At 42.7% G+C, this 17,682-nt stretch overlaps 3 protein-coding genes across 12 annotated transcripts; 1 reads left to right on the forward strand and 2 right to left on the reverse strand.

The window, feature by feature from the left end:
• Nucleotides 1-1,754: 1,754 nt before the first annotated feature.
• Nucleotides 1,755-10,492, forward strand: LOC310687558 (uncharacterized protein C12orf60). Of its 5 annotated transcripts, none has more exons than XM_083462796.1 (3): nucleotides 1,827-1,845; nucleotides 7,399-7,463; nucleotides 9,585-10,492. In XM_083462796.1, exon 3 carries the CDS (start codon nucleotides 9,607-9,609, stop codon nucleotides 10,399-10,401), a length of 795 nt encoding a protein of 264 aa, XP_083318922.1. In that variant the 5' UTR covers nucleotides 1,827-1,845; nucleotides 7,399-7,463; nucleotides 9,585-9,606; the 3' UTR covers nucleotides 10,402-10,492. The 5 variants fall into 5 exon arrangements, with proteins under 5 accessions (XP_083318923.1, XP_083318924.1, XP_083318922.1 ...); XM_083462795.1 differs by lacking the exon at nucleotides 1,827-1,845 and adding an exon at nucleotides 6,039-6,176; XM_083462797.1 differs by lacking the exon at nucleotides 7,399-7,463 and having other exon boundaries at nucleotides 1,755-1,845.
• On the reverse strand, nucleotides 2,257-9,578 carry SMCO3 (single-pass membrane protein with coiled-coil domains 3). Of its 6 annotated transcripts, XM_083462800.1 has the most exons (4): nucleotides 8,068-9,578; nucleotides 6,421-6,924; nucleotides 5,766-5,907; nucleotides 2,257-3,533 (listed from the first exon to the last, which is right to left on the reverse strand). In XM_083462800.1, the coding sequence occupies exon 4, from the start codon at nucleotides 3,517-3,519 to the stop codon at nucleotides 2,809-2,811; it is 711 nt and encodes a 236-aa protein (XP_083318926.1). In that variant the 5' UTR covers nucleotides 3,520-3,533; nucleotides 5,766-5,907; nucleotides 6,421-6,924; nucleotides 8,068-9,578; the 3' UTR covers nucleotides 2,257-2,808. The 6 variants fall into 6 exon arrangements, with proteins under 6 accessions (XP_083318926.1, XP_083318929.1, XP_083318930.1 ...); XM_083462803.1 differs by lacking the exon at nucleotides 6,421-6,924; XM_083462804.1 differs by lacking the exon at nucleotides 8,068-9,578 and having other exon boundaries at nucleotides 2,257-3,520; nucleotides 6,421-7,387.
• Nucleotides 10,493-11,713: 1,221 nt separating the features above from the next.
• LOC310687571 (osteocalcin-like) lies at nucleotides 11,714-17,023 on the reverse strand. The gene is made up of 4 exons (XM_083462826.1): nucleotides 16,641-17,023; nucleotides 15,936-15,959; nucleotides 13,854-13,926; nucleotides 11,714-13,037 (listed from the first exon to the last, which is right to left on the reverse strand). Exons 1-4 carry the CDS (start codon nucleotides 16,705-16,707, stop codon nucleotides 12,911-12,913), a joined length of 291 nt encoding a protein of 96 aa, XP_083318952.1. The 5' UTR covers nucleotides 16,708-17,023; the 3' UTR covers nucleotides 11,714-12,910.
• Between the last annotated feature and the right edge of the window lie 659 nt (nucleotides 17,024-17,682).

The following is a 17,682-nucleotide window of genomic DNA, read 5'->3' on the forward strand; positions in this document are numbered from 1 at the left end:
TTTGACCGTTGCAGGAGTTGGAGTTCAATAACACCTCGAAGGCACCATGTTCGCTATCCCGGTGTAGTTTTACCGTTTGCTGCAACCTGAGAGGTGTTAAGCGTGGAGGATTTGGAGCTGGAAAATCAAACTAGTTTCTGGCATGCTCGATGGACAGTATACCACTTTGCACCCCAAAAAAGTAAAGAAACCCTGTCTCAGCCACAGTATCATGGGGATAGTGGTCTGTAGTTTATACAAACTCTCCCGACAGCAATCATGTTTTTCTCACAAAGTAAGTCCTAACTTAAAGCAAGAACTACTGTATATGCTGCTACTTCTTTCTGAGTGGACTCCTGCTTCTCATGTACGCTAAAATCCTCGATTTCTTTATTATTTCATATAGGCACTTCTCATTTCCATCCTGGGATGTGGAAACGTCAAAGGGAATCATAAAAGTTTTTTTCTTTCTATGGGATTTCCGACTATTTTCCCTATCTCTATATTTGTCCTTGTTACTAGACGCTCCAGGCTGCGGTGTCTCTTTTGTACTTTGTATTTAGAATTACTGTAAAGTGGAAAGGTGATCAACATCAGACCGGAAGTGTCTGTATAGGACTGAGACCGTTTACTTCCCCTCGTCTCTATGGTAACGGTACCGTCCGCAAATCTCTCTTTCCACTTCGCCTGAGCTCAGAGGTGCTCAAGGCCGGTTTGTCCTTCAGACCTCCCAAGGTCTGCATCTCTATGGTTAAGGTTTCTCATAATCGCTAGGCAACACTGAAAGAAGGTGCCGGGAAAGGGAGGGCGCCATTTTCGGTATAGAAGTCCGTTATACCAGAGAAGGCCGAGAGGGGGCGCTCGCCTGCCAGTCCTGGAAATAAATTCTTCCAAGTCCTTTTCTTGCACAAGCTCAGAAATAACTTCATACTGCAAGGTTAAATCACACAACGCTTTCTAGAGGGAAGAAGACACAGTTCAGTTCATATCACATCGAAAGAGCATTAAAAATGCTTTATATAAAACATGACTCCTGGCAGTACAGAAGTTTGACTTATAAACGTTACCCTAAGTACATTTTGTTGCTAGTCCCACTGATAGCAATGTCAGTCACTTCCAAGTACTGTACTAAGCCTTTTATGGGGGAATTCCAGTGAAATGTGTTTATTGGGAGAAACATACCATTAGCCACAACATTCAGGTATACACTACACTAGTCACAGTTAATATATATTTTTAAGGAAGCCTGGATATTTATAAAATTATGTGAAAGTTGAAGTGGATAAAGAAATTTTGCTCCCTCTTAGTCTTAGAACTCTCTGTCAACAAAACCTGTCACTTTCAACAAAGCATGTCCCTCCAGTATCGGTGGCAATAGATTCAGAATAAGCAAAAGAAAGTATGTGTTCTCTTCACACAGCAGATTATGATCTGTGGGAGATAAGTGCTTCCTTCTTCCCACCGTGTGGGCATCTTTTGCAGATGACTTCAGTGCCTGGCAACAGATAATATCCCCTTGAAAAATGGCCTTCTTGTGTTTTTTGTTGAAAATATTGTACCTTGAGACTGAAATTAACAAGCATGATGATAAAGTCTAAGCTATGGGAGCTGGGCATGTACAGCCTAGAAAAAGAACTTTGAATTTTGCTCTGCATCATTTTAATGTAATGTGTTTCGTGTTTTCTGGCTCCTCTGCTTGAGCCTATGATGTCATTGTCACATTCTTTGTATCATGCAAGACTACCCACCTCACAGCCTCTGTGATGTCACCATATTTACAGCAACTGATAGTCCTACACCAAGATGAAGTGCCCTTGCCTAGTCCTTCTCCATCGGACTTTTTCTTCATAATAAGCTGAATGGCAGGTTTGGTCGGGACTTCTTAATATCTATTTTAATTGTATTCCTACTAGGATGTTTTGTTTCACGGTGGTTCACCAGTCCAAAAGTGTATGAGGCAGGTGTGCATACTAATATAGTCAAATTTGCTTTTACCAAAATGTTCCCACCAAAGCTCAGTTAATAATAAGAAAGTAAGACAAAGAAAGGAAAGGAAGTTATAAGGCAGGGAAAATACCAAGAGATGACAAAGCCATGACTTTAATAATGAAACTGATTTGGCAAGCTTGCTCTTATATATTCTATCCCCCACCACCCAGCCAGCCACACAGGACCACAGGTTGGGGCACAGGGTACCATTAGACTGACCCCACCTCCAACTCGTGACAATGTTTTCTTATTGGCCCTATGTAACATGCACAGATAGAATAGAAGGAAAAACACAGGTAAATGCATTTATTTGAGAAAACACATATTCAGTTATATATTGTGCTATTTCAAATTTTATTTCATAATACGCAAAACTCAATAACGCAATGCATGTTTTCAATACTTTCCACATTACCAAGCTTGATTCACATGGAAAAGGATGAACTGCATAACTACATCTTGATTTCTAGTATGCAATTGTTGTACAGTGGATTTGTGTATGCTTTTTCTACAAATCCCCACTGAAAGGGAGGAGACATTAGGATGGCAATCAAAGGCTACAATCCCAACCCCACTTATCCAGAAGGAATCCCCACTGAGTTCAACGGGACTTAACTCCTGAGTGAACATGGTTAAGTTTGTGCTGTTAGAGCATTCACTCATGTCACATACCTGCAGAAACCTACACCTTTCAGTTACTGCTTATCTACAAGGGTCTTTTGTCTTTAACAGGTTATTCACCACCAAACTCTTTATTTCTGTGTTGCTAATTGCAAAAACGAACAAGCCGTATTAAAAAGGAAAGTTCTTATCAGTCATACTAGAATACGTTTTGTGTAATTACCAGTGTGTAGGAACATCCCCAGATATTCCTAATTTAGCTTTGTCTTTCACCATTGCACTGACTTCTGTAATGGCACAATGATAAATCTGCGAGGCTTCCTTAAATTCTGCCAGATGCTGCTCATAGCTCTCAATGCATGCTACAAGGTGATCTCTTTCCACTGCTCCCAATATAGCATGAAGAATTATGTCGATACCCAGCCCCAGAGCACTAATGGCAATGCCTCCTAGAACAGATAACCCAATATGAGCAAGTAGAGCAACTAGTTTGTTAACAGTAACAGTTACAATATTCGAACACACCAATTTCACAGCTACTATACCTGCAGATGCAGTAGCCTCTCCAAGAATAACAGATACAATCCTGTAAGCTATTGCAATTTTTTCCAACTCAGGCTCTTTGATATCATAAAGCTTTCGGTACATCAGTGGCTCTAGCTTTTCCTTTATTTTTTTATCAAACTTCCATACCTCTTGCTGAATATCAGTCATGGCTCGGATGATGATGTCACAGTTCTCTTTGATGGTGCCGCCCTCTTTCATTTTAACGTGCGCAATCTTGGCTCCCAGATGTTCATTCAGTGCTCCAATTAGTTCATCGGTAGCCTTAAAATTCAGCTGCATGCAGTCAAGCAGTTCCTGGTGCAGGGCAATCACATCCTGGCGTCTTTGTGGATTGTTTGGGTAGAGAAGGTCACTGAGGCTCATTCTGCAAAGATGAGCTGATAATGGAAGAGGAAAGTAGTTCTGCTGTAAGCATTAGGAATTGTGGTTAGGGATGATAAACTCAAGGAGCAGACGTACAATAAAAATACTTGTAAATAAAATATAAAACAGGAAGCCAACTCAAAATTATTAAAGTAATGTGCATGTCATTGCTACTTCGGTTGATTCTTTTTACTTTTTCTATTTTAAGTGTTTTAACTGTTTAAAATTTTAAAAGATGATGCTGTTAAGGTGCTACACTCAATATGCCAGCAAGTTTGGAAAACTCAGCAGTGGCCAGAGGATTGGAGAAGATCAGTCTACATCCCAATCCCAAAGAAAGGCAGTGCCAAAGAATGCTCCAACTACTGCACAATTTCACTCATTTCACATGCTAGCAAGGTTATGCTTAAAATTCTACAAGGAAGGCTCAAGCAGTATGTGGACCGAGAACTCCCAGAAGTGCAAGCTGGATTTAGAAGAGGCAGAGGAACCAGAGACCAAATTGCAAACATGCGCTGGATTATGGAGAAAGCTAGAGAGTTCCAGAAAGACATCTACTTCTGCTTCATTGACTATGCAAAAGCCTTTGACTGTGTTGACCACAGCAAACTATGGCAAGTTCTTAAAGAAATGGGAGTGCCTGATCACCTCATCTGTCTCCTGCGAAATCTCTATGTGGGACAAGAAGCTACAGTTAGAACTGGATATGGAACAACCGATTGGTTCCAAATTGGGAAAGGAGTACGGCAAGGCTGTATATTGTCTCCCTGCTTATTTAACTTATATGCAGAATTCATCATGCGAAAGGCTGGGCTGGATGAATCCCAAGCCGGAATTAAGATTGCCGGAAGAAATATCAACAACCTCAGATATGCAGATGACACAACCTTGATGGCAGAAAGTGAAGAGGAATTAAAGAACCTTTTAATGAGGGTGAAAGAGGAGAGTGCAAAATATGGTCTGAAGCTCAACATCAAAAAAACGAAGATCATGGCCACTGGACCCATCACCTCCTGGCAAATAGATGGGGAAGAAATGGAGGCAGTGAGAGATTTTACTTTCTTGGGCTCCATGATCAGTGCAGATGGTGACAGCAGTCACGAAATTAAAAGACGCCTGCTCCTTGGGAGAAAGGCGATGGCAAACCTAGACAACATCTTAAAAAGCAGAGACATCACCTTGCCAACAAAGGTCCGTATAGTAAAAGCCATGGTTTTCCCAGTAGTGATGTATGGAAGTGAGAGCTGGACCATAAAGAAGGCTGATCGCCGAAGAATTGATGCTTTTGAATTATGGTGCTGGAGGAGACTCTTGAGAGTCCCATGGACTGCAAGAAGATCAAACCTCTCCATTCTGAAGGAAATCAGCCCTGAGCGCTCACTGGAAGGACAGATCGTGAAGCTGAGGCTCCAATACTTTGGCCACCTCATGAGAAGAGAAGACTCCCTGGAAAAGACCCTGATGTTGGGAAAGATGGAGGGCACAAGGAGAAGGGGACGACAGAGAATGAGATGGTTGGATGGTGTTCTTGAAGCTACTAGCATGAGTTTGATCAAACTGCGGGAGGCAGTGGAGGACAGAAGTGCCTGGCGTGCTCTGGTCCATGGGGTCACGAAGAGTCGGACACGACTAAACAACAACATTTTAAGTGTTATCATCTTTGCACTGGTCTTAAGACCTGTTTTCCCCCCACCAGCATTTCTTTTAAAATTGGGAGGGTAGAAGGTGTTATTGGTCTGCTTTTGCTGTTGGCTTTGATTGTACTTTAGTAATTACTAATGATAAAGTTAACAAAAATCAAATCAGTGACCATAATCTCCTTTAGCAGAACACAAGTAAATTCTGTAGCAGACTGATGAAGAAGAGAAAGGCAAAAGGGCCCTTCCATGGAGGTGGCGGGGGGGGGGTCCAGTTGCGGACGACTCTGGGGTTGTGGCGCTCAACTCGCTTTACTGGCCAAGGGAGCCGGTGTACAGCTTCTGGGTCAGGTGGCCAGCATGACCAAGAAACTTCTGGCGAACCAGAGCAGCGCACGGAAACGCCATTTACCTTCCCGCCGGAGCGGTACCTATTTATCTACTTGCACTTTGACACGCTTTCGAACTGCTAGGTTGGCAGGAGCAGGGATCAAGCAACGGGAGCTCACCCCGCCGCGGGGATTCGAACCACCGACCTTCCGATCGGCAAGCCCTAGGCTGTGTGGTTTAACCCACAGTGCCACCCGCGTCCATCCAATGCAGACTTACTTCCTACATTAATCCCAAGTGTCCTGTGTTCTTCAGTTCTTCTTCATGGATTCTTGTTTCATCACAACCACACACCACCACCCCCTGGGCAGATTTCGCACTTGGTCACACATAGGCATGTTGTTGGGTTTTTTGTTTTATTCTGAAAGAGGAAGATAATATTTATTATTTGGCAATATGTGTCTACAAGAATTCCCTTGCAGAGCTAGAGGCACCAATAGGCAGCCCAAGACACCATTGTCTACATTTTCACCATGCGGGAGCTTCATCTGCTGCCAGTGGGGAAATTCAGGGCTGAAGTGGCAGAAACAGAAGAGCTCCCCCTGAGATGACTACAGTGGCTGCCTCAAGTCTGTTCTCATTTGTGCTGGGCAGCACCCAGTTGCTGGCCGGTAATCGGAGAATGACAAGGTACAGGGCAGTTTTTAAGCATTTGCTAAGGCAGCCACATTTAGCCCTAGCCTACCAAGGTCCAAGAGGTTTTATCCCTTTACTGCTAGAGTGAAAATGTTTTGACATCGTTTTTGAATTGTTGTAAACCACTGTGATACATTTTTTAAAATGGTACACTGGTATATAAATATTTTTTAGAAATAAATAAATGACTAGATTCCCAGCAAGTGGACACAAGTAGGCAAATTAAATGGAAACTCACCCCTTCTTGTCAGCTGCGAGGACTCTGCCAATTTCACCATCAAAGGAGATTTGTCTTCTTAGCTGAATGCTGAGTTCAGTTAATAACCATCAGCAACTATCCAAATCCTTATCAGTTTCCCACCACCTCAGTACCCATCAGCATCATGCCTTCTCAACTGCACCCATACAATACAAATTGTTTATAAAGTTCTCATCTCACATGTAGCCGAGACACAATTAGCTTAAGGGTTTGTGCAGAGCGCCATCCTATTTTGGGCTCTGCCTGTTGATGGTAGGTGAATACTGACTCCTACTTCTGTTGCAGCATCCTGGCCTTGCAATGCTAGCTCAGCATTAGGGGGTCACAAGGCCACAGTCATTGTGCCACTAACTTACTTACTAGGCAGAAACTCATAGAATCAGTCTGCAAGTCCACCGAGAGTATTTTTCAGAAGCTGTCAAAATGTGAATTCAGCAGGGATTTCTAATTCATGATGCATTTCTGATGTTGAGCAAGACCAAACTACAGAATAAATGAAACACACTTTTTAAAAAAGCGTCCTTAAGCTGGCACATTTATTTTGAGCCTACAGTGGAGGGGCTCACAGCATTAACGCCCCAAGCAGCAGCCTTAGATTCAAGCAGAAAACAAGCACCTCTCTCTCTCTCTCTCTCTCTCTCTCTCTCTCTCTCTCTCTGTGTGTGTGTGTGTGTGTGTGTGTCTGTCTATCTCTCTGTCTCTCTCTCTCTTTGTTTCTCTGGCTTTTGCCTACTTCTTGCTTCCAGCTCACACATTCCTAAACTTGGACTTTTGTCTTTATAACTACCAGCCCAAACTGTTCCTTTAAAGCTTTCTGTTTGCAAGTTCAGCACATTTTATTGCTTCTTTGGTCAACAGGGCTGGCGGATTAGTGCTGAAATGTTTATTTAGTGAGCTTCCGTTCCAGGGTGCTAAATTGATGGACTTTTCCCATTTTGTTTTCTCTTTCCATTATAGCAAAATAGTAAACAGAAAGCTTTCAGGAAGCAATAACAAGAAACTTTGCTGAATGGCACTTTCATGTGAGTAGATCTTGGTTGTGGAGAAGGGCATTGTTAGGTAAAATAACACTGTGTAACATGCTACACAGGATCTCCATTTCAATTCCATTGACATCTGATTGTGGAAAAGAAACGGCCTCAGCAGCACTAGAGGCCTCCACTGTGAAAACAACCCCCATTTTCATCTTCTGACAAAAGAATGGCCGGCATGCGGGAATGCATTTCAATATTAAACCAAAGGTCATATTCAGGGCTGGCGCTGTTTCCAGTTTGTTCTATAATTGCTAGTTCAAAGTAAAAAAAAAAAAAATGAATCACAGGGAGTTTAGTTGCCAAGAGCACAATCCACAGGACAGGGAAGGTATGCAGGCAGTGGCAGATGGGTGCCGTGGTTTGAGATCACAAGCCTTTCCTGGCATTCCTTCAGGCCTTCATTGCTACTTGATCTTTTCCAAAACCCTTTTCCCATTATCAGTTCATTACACCTCTCCCCATCCCTATATTGGCTATCTAATAGAGGTGACTCCCCACTTACGTAGGGATTATGTTCCGGGCGGAAGTGGGGAGCCTCGTCAGAGCAGAGAACTGGGGTGATTTAAGAGGCATCTGAAATACAGTACCGTACCTTTTTCGTTTACACTGTACCTTTGCCTCCAGATTGCCAGAAAGGACAGGGAACAGTGCCTCTGAGCCCGCTGCAATACAGTTTCCTGCCCAACAGCTGTGGAGCAGGGTAGCAGGCAACAGTAAGAGCTCTCGTGCGCCATTTTGGAGCCCATAAATTCTTTTTAAAAAAAACACACACACATTAAAAACCTTTATTTGGACTTTTGGCTCACTGACATCCTCTTCAGGCTCTGGGGAGGGGCTCCTAACAAACCACAAGGACTCTCCAGTTCTCTCCTGCCAGGTTTGAATTGATTGATTGATTGATTGATTGATTGATTGATTGATTGATTGATCTCCCAGTGCTGCGCATATATGAGGTTGTTTGTGAGTCGATTGTGCATAAGTGGGGGGATTTCTCTATACAATCTAAGTCTTTTAGGCATACTGTTGGCAGCTGACACTAAACTTGTTGTACTAAGTAATACTGAGGTGAGCAAGAGGAGCAGAGCAGAAGCTAAAGTAGACACGGAAGCAGCCAACCAGCAGTTCAACATTTTATACAACTATATATTCCAATAAAATATATTCCATGTGCTCCAAATATAGAAATAGGTTTTCAGAAATATTTTATGTACCTATTAGTAGCTGTATAATAATAGATTTTGCTTCACTTGACTTTTTAAATTAAGTGCTGTTCATGAGATTTTTGGAGATACATGGCTGACATAACAGCTTTTAAAAAATATTTTTAATTAGATTTTACATAACATATTTCAATTTAAACATATCATTCATTCACCTTCATATTTTGGATTCTCAGAATCCCCTGACTTCCCACCATCCTTTTCTGGTTTTCGTTGTCAATCCCTATTTCTTTCAGCTTATCCTTTTTTCCCTAATTTGTTAAAAATATTATTAATTGTTTTTCCATTGTATTTTGTATATTATAAATATTACTCTATAGATATTCCCCATTCTTTCTTAAACTTCTTCTCATCCTGGTCTCTGATTGTCCCGGTCAATTTCACCATTTCAGCATAGTCCATCATCTTCATCAGCCACTCTTCTCTGGTTGAAACTTCATCCTCTTTCCATTTCTGGACCAGTAGTATTCTCGCTGCTGTCATCGAGTACATGAAAAGTCTTTTCTGCTCTCTCAGAATCTCTGTACCTAAGATACCTAATAGAAAAGCCTCTGATTTTCCCCACAAAGGTTATTTTAAACATTTTCTTCAGTTCATTATATATCCTTTCCCAGAATGCTTTTGTTACTTTGCACATCCACCAAATATGGTAGAACATGCCTTCTTTCTCTTTACATTTCCAACATACATTAGAAGCTGCTCTATACATCTTTGCTAATTTTACTGGTGTTAAGTACCATCTATACAACATTTTCATATAATTTTCCTTCAACAAACAGCACGCTGGTAAATTTCAAATCTCCCTTCCATAATTTTTCCCAAGACAAAAGTTGAATATAACAGCTTTGTTGACTTTCTTCTGCTGAGCATACTTTGGTTTGTATTTCAGTGTGATATCTCCCTTTTTGGAAATGCTGGGCAAGTTCGGTGCACAGAAGAGTGAGGAAAGGCTACTCAATGCCAGCCGCAACTTGTACGACTGTGTCTACATGTTTGTTTCTTCCACTAATATCGCCTTCCGGATGCTCAACCAGTTTCTGGGAACTGACCTAGCCATCATTACAGTAAGGGAAAACTTGAGCATCAAAGAAAACCTTCAGCTTCTGATGAGTGCTCTGAAAGAGATGCAGGAAAAAGTGGAGGCCAAAGATCAGGATATCAAGCAAAAAGTCGGCCTTCCACTGTATTCCAGTATTGTGTTGCCTTCCACCTCCACAAATGAAAAAATCAAGCTGATAAAGGACCTTTATGGGAAATATAAGGGAGTTATTGACAATATCAGCGGTCCCGTTTCAGCAGCACTACTGAAAAATGGCAATCTCCCCGAGATACTAGACGCCGCCATTCGGGATTTAACAAGCAGCCCTGTTCTCTCTCTCAGAGTGGGTGACCTTCTCATGACTAACGAAGAAATTGCCAAAGTACTTTCAGACGCCTGCCCCACCTCATCCCAGGCAGCAGCTGCAGCAACAGCAACAGCCACACGAACAAGGACTCAGAGCCAACCAGTCATTACCACAGCTTTCTCACTTACTAACTTCATGCGGGTAGCTTTTAAAGGACAGCCACCTAGTAAAACGGTTGAATTAGCGGCAAGCACCCTCGAAGACGCTGTGAAGATCTTGAAGCCAGCTTGCGAAAAATTCCAAAGGACTGTGAAGACAGCTGAAGAGTATATCACATTGATAGTGGATAAGTTGCAGTGAACCTGAAGCTGATTGCCTAGCTGGTAGAAAACCGCTTCTGTTTACATGGCAGGGAAGTTGCGCAAATAATAAAGAGACAGTTTCTGATTACGGCATCTGCACTTCCTTCCGCAGCATTTTTAATGTAATGAGCACTGCGTTAAGAAGGACAAACTAGGTACACTTCAGCTTTTCTAGATTGTAGTACTCAAAAGAGGCACAAGCTTAGATTTCTAGTTTAGCAATCTAAATTAGATACAACTAGGTCAATATGTAAATAGCTAAATATCTGAAGAAAACGCTGCAGCTTAAAAAAAACCCAAAAACTTGTACAAAATACTTTTATGAAACATGTTTAGATTTGTACATAACCTTTTCCAGTACAGTGGTACCTCGGTTTACGAACTTAATCCGTTCCAGAAGTCCATTCTTAAACCGAAACTGTTCTTAAACTGAGGCGTGCTTTCCCTAATGAGGCCTTTTGCCGTCGGTGCCCTTCTACCATTCGGATTCTGTTCTTAGACTGAGGTAAAGTTCACAATCTGGGACACTACTTCTGGTTTTGCAGAGTTCGTAAACCGAATCGTTTTGAAACAGGACTGTTCTTAAACCAAGGTACCACTGTAATATCAGTGTCAGCCAGAAAGAAATGTAGGGATGCACATAAGTGGGGGACAAAGGTGCCAGCTCCTGGGGGTGAGGCACTTTCGGGGGGCAATGTGTTTTTAGGGGACGGGCCCCTCAATATTCAGAGGGCATTCGGCTCCGCCCCCGGCTCTTTGTGACATCTCAGCCATGACGTCAGGACATTGTGTCGGGCCTCCTGGGACATCTTGAGAAGATCACATCTCTAGTGGGGTTTATTCAGCCCCAAAACAGATCACCCTTGTGAACCCTTCCGACTCCCTTCTGTGATTCTCTAACTAGTTAGACAGGACTTACCCTTGTGGAAGCCATGCTGGTTCTTCTTCAGTAAGGCTTATCCTTCTATATGGCATAAGCGAGTTTCCTAGGTTCTAGATATAATCTAAACCAGCAATCTATACTAGCTCCATTCTTTAAAGTGATCCTAAGGAATGAAAGGCATCAAAAACACTGCACTAACATGCCTTAGGATAAATTTATCTTGGGCAGTGTAAAGTATGGAATGAAGATTGTCCAGTACTCCAAGAAAGCAAAGGGACACTAGTACTCTTCCCAGGGCAGTTGCGTATAGGGATACTTGAGAAAATTGATGTCCGCAAATTCTGATAGGAACTGAATGTACTGATGTGTGAACGAGAAGGTACTTTATCCATTGGATTTTGCATTCCTCCAAATGACGTGACATAGCTTGTGCTTCAAAAATTTATTAAAATTCGTATTTTGAGAGGGAACATGCTTAGAAATACACATTTAAATATGTATTTGCATACAATCCTTTTGGTGCAATTTTTTAAAAAATGCAGATTAATGTGAAAGCAGAACAGAATTGACTGATGACGAGTGAACACATATGAATGTGGCATGGACCAGAAATAGACTGATTCATTATTCATCCATACTCATAAGTGCCTTTTAATTAAGCGATGGTTTCATTGGTGCCTTGAAAGGAACTTGAGTATTAGAAATTGCTGCTCACCATAGGTGAGTAATGAACTGCAACTTTCAAAGAGATGGCTCGATAGATATCGTCACTATCTAACATACATTGATTGGAATCTAATGAACATTAAGGCAATTAATCTACTTGTTTCAGAAATTCTACATTGAACGCTAGCAAGTGGCAATCACGTTGTGCAAAGGAAAACTAAAATATAATGTCTTGGGAAACGTCCTCCTAAATTTCCTGCCAAGCTCTCCAAAACAGCTTGAATTAGAAATTGCGGGAGACCGCTCCAACTCTAAAATTATATCTTCATTTTGGGCTGCTACCTTATTCATTAACCAAAATCACCATATGATGGCAGCAGAACAGCAACAATGAATCAGGTAACCGAAAAATTTAGTTTTACATCAGTCTTCTCAAGGATAAAAAGTACCAGGGATGGACATTTAACCAGTGGTTCCAAGTCCTAATCAAACACATGCAGTGCTTTTTTGGGGGGGCAGGGGTACACATACCCCTAAACATTTTGTGAATCTTTGTACTTTGTACAGTGATAAATTTTGACAGGGCACCATGCTGAAGATGCTTCAAGGTGTTCACAAGGAAAGCCAGCCCCAGAAATGATTGTCGGCTTGGTAGACTTTTGTGCTTACTAACCAATTTATCCTTGCTTGCCCCCACCCCCTTAGCATGGAATGCTGGTTACTTTCCAACAAGTGTTGGCATTTGATTATTCCTAGACATGCTCCTTGCAAAGAGAAGCCTCTAACTGCTTGTGATTTCCTGTCTGGAAAGTGGAAAGATTGTTATTAGGTTTTGCTAGGGAAGGGAAACCAGTCCGATTGCCCTGTGCTCCTTCTGCCCACCCCTCCCCCCGCCTCAATTGCTTTTAATCTCAGCCTCTGTCCCAGCCAGGTGAGAACAGGAGATGCCCCCTCTTCTTCAGTTTCCAAAGAAATAGCGGTAGGCTGTCTGGAATCCCACTACTTCTGAGTAGTAGTCGCAGAGGGGGTGGCTTTCACACTGCTCTTGCTTCATCTCCATTGGGGTTTTGAACCTTTCATAGTACCTGGAGAACAGAGGGAAGAAGAAGCCACACATATGAGGCGTTCCCTCGTGCAAATTCTTTGGTTCAGGCTGCACAGCATGAAGCCAGTTTTCCGAGAACCCAGTTCAGTACTGGGCACTCCATTTAACTGTCTCCACAATGTACAGTGGTACCTCAGGTTAAGTACTTAATTTGTTCCGGAAGTCTGTACTTAACCTGAAACTGTTCTTAACCTGAAGCACCACTTTAGCTAATGGGGCCTCCCGCTGCCGCTGTGCCACCGGATCACAATTTCTGTTCTCATCCTGAAGCAAAGTTCTTAACCAGAGATACTATTTTTGGGTTAGAGGAGTCTGTAACCTGAAGCGTATGTAACCTGAGGTACCACTGTATACAGTTGGTGAATTAGGCTATGCACCAACCATACATTTAAAGCACATTCCCATAGACACACAAAAAAGAAACTGTAGTTCACCCCTCAGAGCTTCAAGTCTCTTGGGACTCTCCCCACACCACCACCCCTTTCCTGGGGCTTCTTGAAGAAAGAGGGGCCCACATGTTTTCTGTAAGAATCTGCTGCAGTCCCTTGTTAGTGAACCTGTGGTGTTGCATAGGCTCATATCTTGTCCCCGCCCCCCATGAACCATGCACATCTATTTTCCAAGTATTGTACCCAACAGAGGCATACTCACAGTAAAACCCACTGAAATAAATGAACCTCAGTTAGTCAAGTCTATTGATTTCAGTTGGTCTACTCTGAGTGTAACCTGGTTGGCTACAACCACAAATTAGTAATTGTAAACATCAATATTAAACCCAGAAGACTCTTACTCTTACCTTTCATAATATGGAGAAGACCTCTTCTGCCTTCTCACAAAGGCATTGGCGGTTTCTCGACTGATCTTAACCCCTGTTATGAACGCAGAATGTTGCGGAATGAGAATACAGAGAGTATTGAGTTCAAGAAGTCTCATTTTAGCCAGGCGAAAACACTCAAGGAGGGTGAGAAACAGGATCTGTGAGGAATGTGGCCTTGGAAAAAGAGGTGGGGCTGGGGAAGACCATGTAGAGATACTTGGGGGGTGGACATTAGGCCCCTGGACCTGAGGTTCACTGATCCTCTATAGGAATGCTCACTGGTCTTCAACTGGTGGGTCATGGCCTGATCCAAGGTGGGTCACAACAGGAGGACCACCACCATGCAAATTAATGGTGAAAGATTAAGAAATGGGTTCCCACATGCATGGGATAAAAGTGGGTCCTGGGTCTGAAAGAGGTTGAAGACACCTGCTCTAGATAACTGTGGGGTTTCATTTCAAATATTGCCGAGGACAAGCCCGAGACATTCTGCTGCCTGAGGCAGAGCAGCAAATTCTGCCTTTCCTGCCTCAACTCATGCCATTTTGCACCCAAGATCAGTCAAGTTATTTTGGCACCTGAGGCAACCCCCCCCCCAAAAAAACCCCACCCCTCCCTGGTAGTATAATTGCAGCAATCATAAAGGAAACAACTAACAATTTGCTGCCCTTCCATGACACCCAAAACCAGCTGCCTGTGGTGGCCACCTCATTCTCCTTAATGGCAGGGCCGGCCCCAGAGCAGCCTTTTGCTGCCCATCCAGCTCATCATTTGTGCCACAATACCTCTCACACGTCTCAGGTAGTGGTTTATGAATGGAAGATTTCCCATCAGTTCTGGAAACGATGCTGTTAGTTGCCTATGAGTACTCATCATGAACCAGTAGTGCCCTTCTGCAGTTTTTGTGATCTTGCTATTATAGATTAACAGGATATCATTTGGAGTTTGCAAATTTCTCAAAGCCATTGGTCAATTTTTTCCGTTTAATTCAATGGTGCTTTGAGTTGTCTCTGGTTTCTTTCCTAAAACAGCAAAGAATCTTGCAGCAACTTCAACTTCAGGGCTCAAAAGACTAGCAGGCCTAGTGCAGCTGAAGTGCTTGTGGACGTTCATCAGGTGGAATCTGACAAAGCGGCTTCTAAGCCAGGAGAACTTATGTCACAGTCGGTCGCATCCACACACCATACGTTTAAAGCACATGAAAAGAATCCTGGGAATTGTACTTTGTTGAGAATGCTGGGAATTGTAGCTCCATGAGGAGAAAACTACAATTTCCAGGAAACTTTGTGGGGAGATGCATGCTTTAAATGCATGGTCTGGATGTGACCAAAAAACATTTCTGCTGTTTTTGCTGCAGCAGACTAACATGGCAACCTTTCTCGAGGTTTATTTCTCAGTCTTTTAGCCAGACTAACAGGCAAGGAAGTATCCAGCTGCCTTGCTAACAGGGGGCTTATTCACTGGGGGAATAATCAGGAAATTGAGTTCATGCCAGGTATCTTATGGCACCTAATTTTCTAAATAAAAAAATAAATAAAATAAAATCACTTTAAGCGGTGCCAGAAAACACAGGCTTCCTTGTAAACGCCCTCCATTTTATTTGCCTCTCTGGGGAATGTGAGCCTCAAAGCAATATTATTCATCATACTCTGCCTCCATGTGTGAGGCCAGCAGGGACTTCAAGAGAGCCAGAAGAGGCTTTTCCCTAATGAACTTTTAGCAAACCTAGAAGGATGGAAAGGGCAAGCCAAGATCCTGAGCTAGGAGTGGGGAACCTTTTCCAGTCCAGGGGCCACATTCTCTTCTGGGCAATCTTCCAGAGGCCGCATCCCACTGATGGGCAGAGCCAGAGGCAAAAGTGGGTGGAACAATAAATGCTAATTTTACTTTGTACCCTAGGCTCATTTCTACACACATTCACACATCCCTCTGCCCTCCATTCAGCTGCCCTTCAAATTTCACACTTCTCTGAATTTTGTAATGCAGTCCTCCAACCAAGTAATGTGTACAAAAAAGGACAGCGATGCCCTTGAGAGTTCTTTGCTCTCGTCAGTTTCTTACCTTCATCCAAGGGCCTGTTCATATCTGAAAAATATAGACCAGATGGTGTAAGACACCTGGCAGTCTTGTGGTCTTCCTCCTCCCTTCCTTTCCACCCCCATTTCCCCCATCAGTCAAATGTAAACTGAGGAAAATAACCCTTAACTCAGGCTTGCTTCTGTATTATCCAGGAATTATTCAAAGGAGAGGACTTACACACATGTCAGTGTTTATGGGTTGTCATATATGTATTTGAGCAATTTGTGAGTTATATACAAAGTGGCAAGGTAATTCCCAGTCCCCTCACTAAATTACATTTTCCAGGGTTCATGAGGGGTGAGGAAGCCATAACAGTGAAACTGGTATCAAACCAATATAAAGATACAATGTAAATTTGACAATCTTAATTGGAAGCCCACTTCACCCATTATTCTAGCACTGTGGTGGCCACACACAAAAACACCAAGCTATGTGAGCCCCTTTCTGCCTGCTTCAATGCTGTGGCTAATAAACTGGCCTGAACCTCAGTTTTAAAAAAGTGGGACTTCCATGCAGACATGTTCCTGATGGCAACCACACTGCCAGGTTTAAAGTGGCTTTGAGGAAAGTGATTCTGTTCCTAAAATGTAAGACTGAAATAGGTTGTCCTCCTCTCCCCAGGACTCCGTCAGTTTTGAATGTTGATGAAAAAATCATGGCTAGGGCATCTCATATATATTCCCTTACCTCCATCACAACAGAAGAGGGCTGTCAAGACCAGGGTTACAAACAGCAGCACCTGAAGATTCCCCATCTTCTCCTGTTTGCAGAAGGTCCTTTCTATGGCTCGATCTTCTCATGAAGGAAGCAGCAATTTATCAGGAGCTTTTGTCTTTCAGCCACAGCTTATATCCTGTGAGTCTCTTAAGTGGAGCAGGTCCCTGGCCAGGAAGTCGCTGACTCTCTGCCATTCTTATGTCCTGGTCCCAGTTCCAAACTTTCCATTTGGGTCAAACGACATCTGGTTCTGGCAGCCATTTGCACATCTGCCTGAGGCCAAAGGCTTGTGGCGTTTCCAGAGGACTTTCGAGACTCTCGCAAATTTCTTTTAAGGAAAAGCAAAGAATATAAAATAGCTGAATGACAAACATCCTGCTGGACGGGGAAAGCTATTCCAGCTGGGTTGAGGAAAGGCACCGGAAGATCCAAAGTATCTTAAGACAGGCAAGCCATAAGTTCCCAGAATTCTTTAGCACTGTTAAGGTGGTATGAGAGTGTTTTAAATGTAAGTGTGGGTGTGAAATTTAGATTGTGAGCAAGAGGACAGGGAGTGTCTTAGAACCATTTTATTTTATTTTTTTTAGCTGCTCTAAGAGCCTTTTTGGCTAACAGGCAAGGTGTAGATGTCAGTAAAAGAAACAATCAAACAAATAAATAATGAAGGCTCTGCACTAGCTTTTCAATCTTGATTTTCCCACAAGTCAGCATGCCCATGCCTTTGTTCTTTTGCAGCCTCCCTTGTTTGGAAAGCAGAAATCATCCACCATCTGATGCAATATTCTAGGACTGGACTGGCCAACTGGCAGCCTGCAAGCTACAGCTGTCCACCAAAGCAATATTATCTGACCTTTGATAAATCTAGTTAGGATGTAGTTTTAAAAAGTAGCTCACTTTCACTCATCTGGGGAAGAAAACTGTTTTCAAGTTGCATGAGAAGGAGAAATATTTAAACCCTGGATTTTGTGGATTTTGTATAGTTGCACATTCCTTTTTCAGGCAGATTAGCAGC

Source organism: Podarcis liolepis (assembly GCF_965112155.1).
Source record: "Podarcis liolepis genome assembly, chromosome: 10".
Classification (NCBI taxonomy): Eukaryota; Metazoa; Chordata; class Lepidosauria; order Squamata; family Lacertidae; genus Podarcis; species Podarcis liolepis.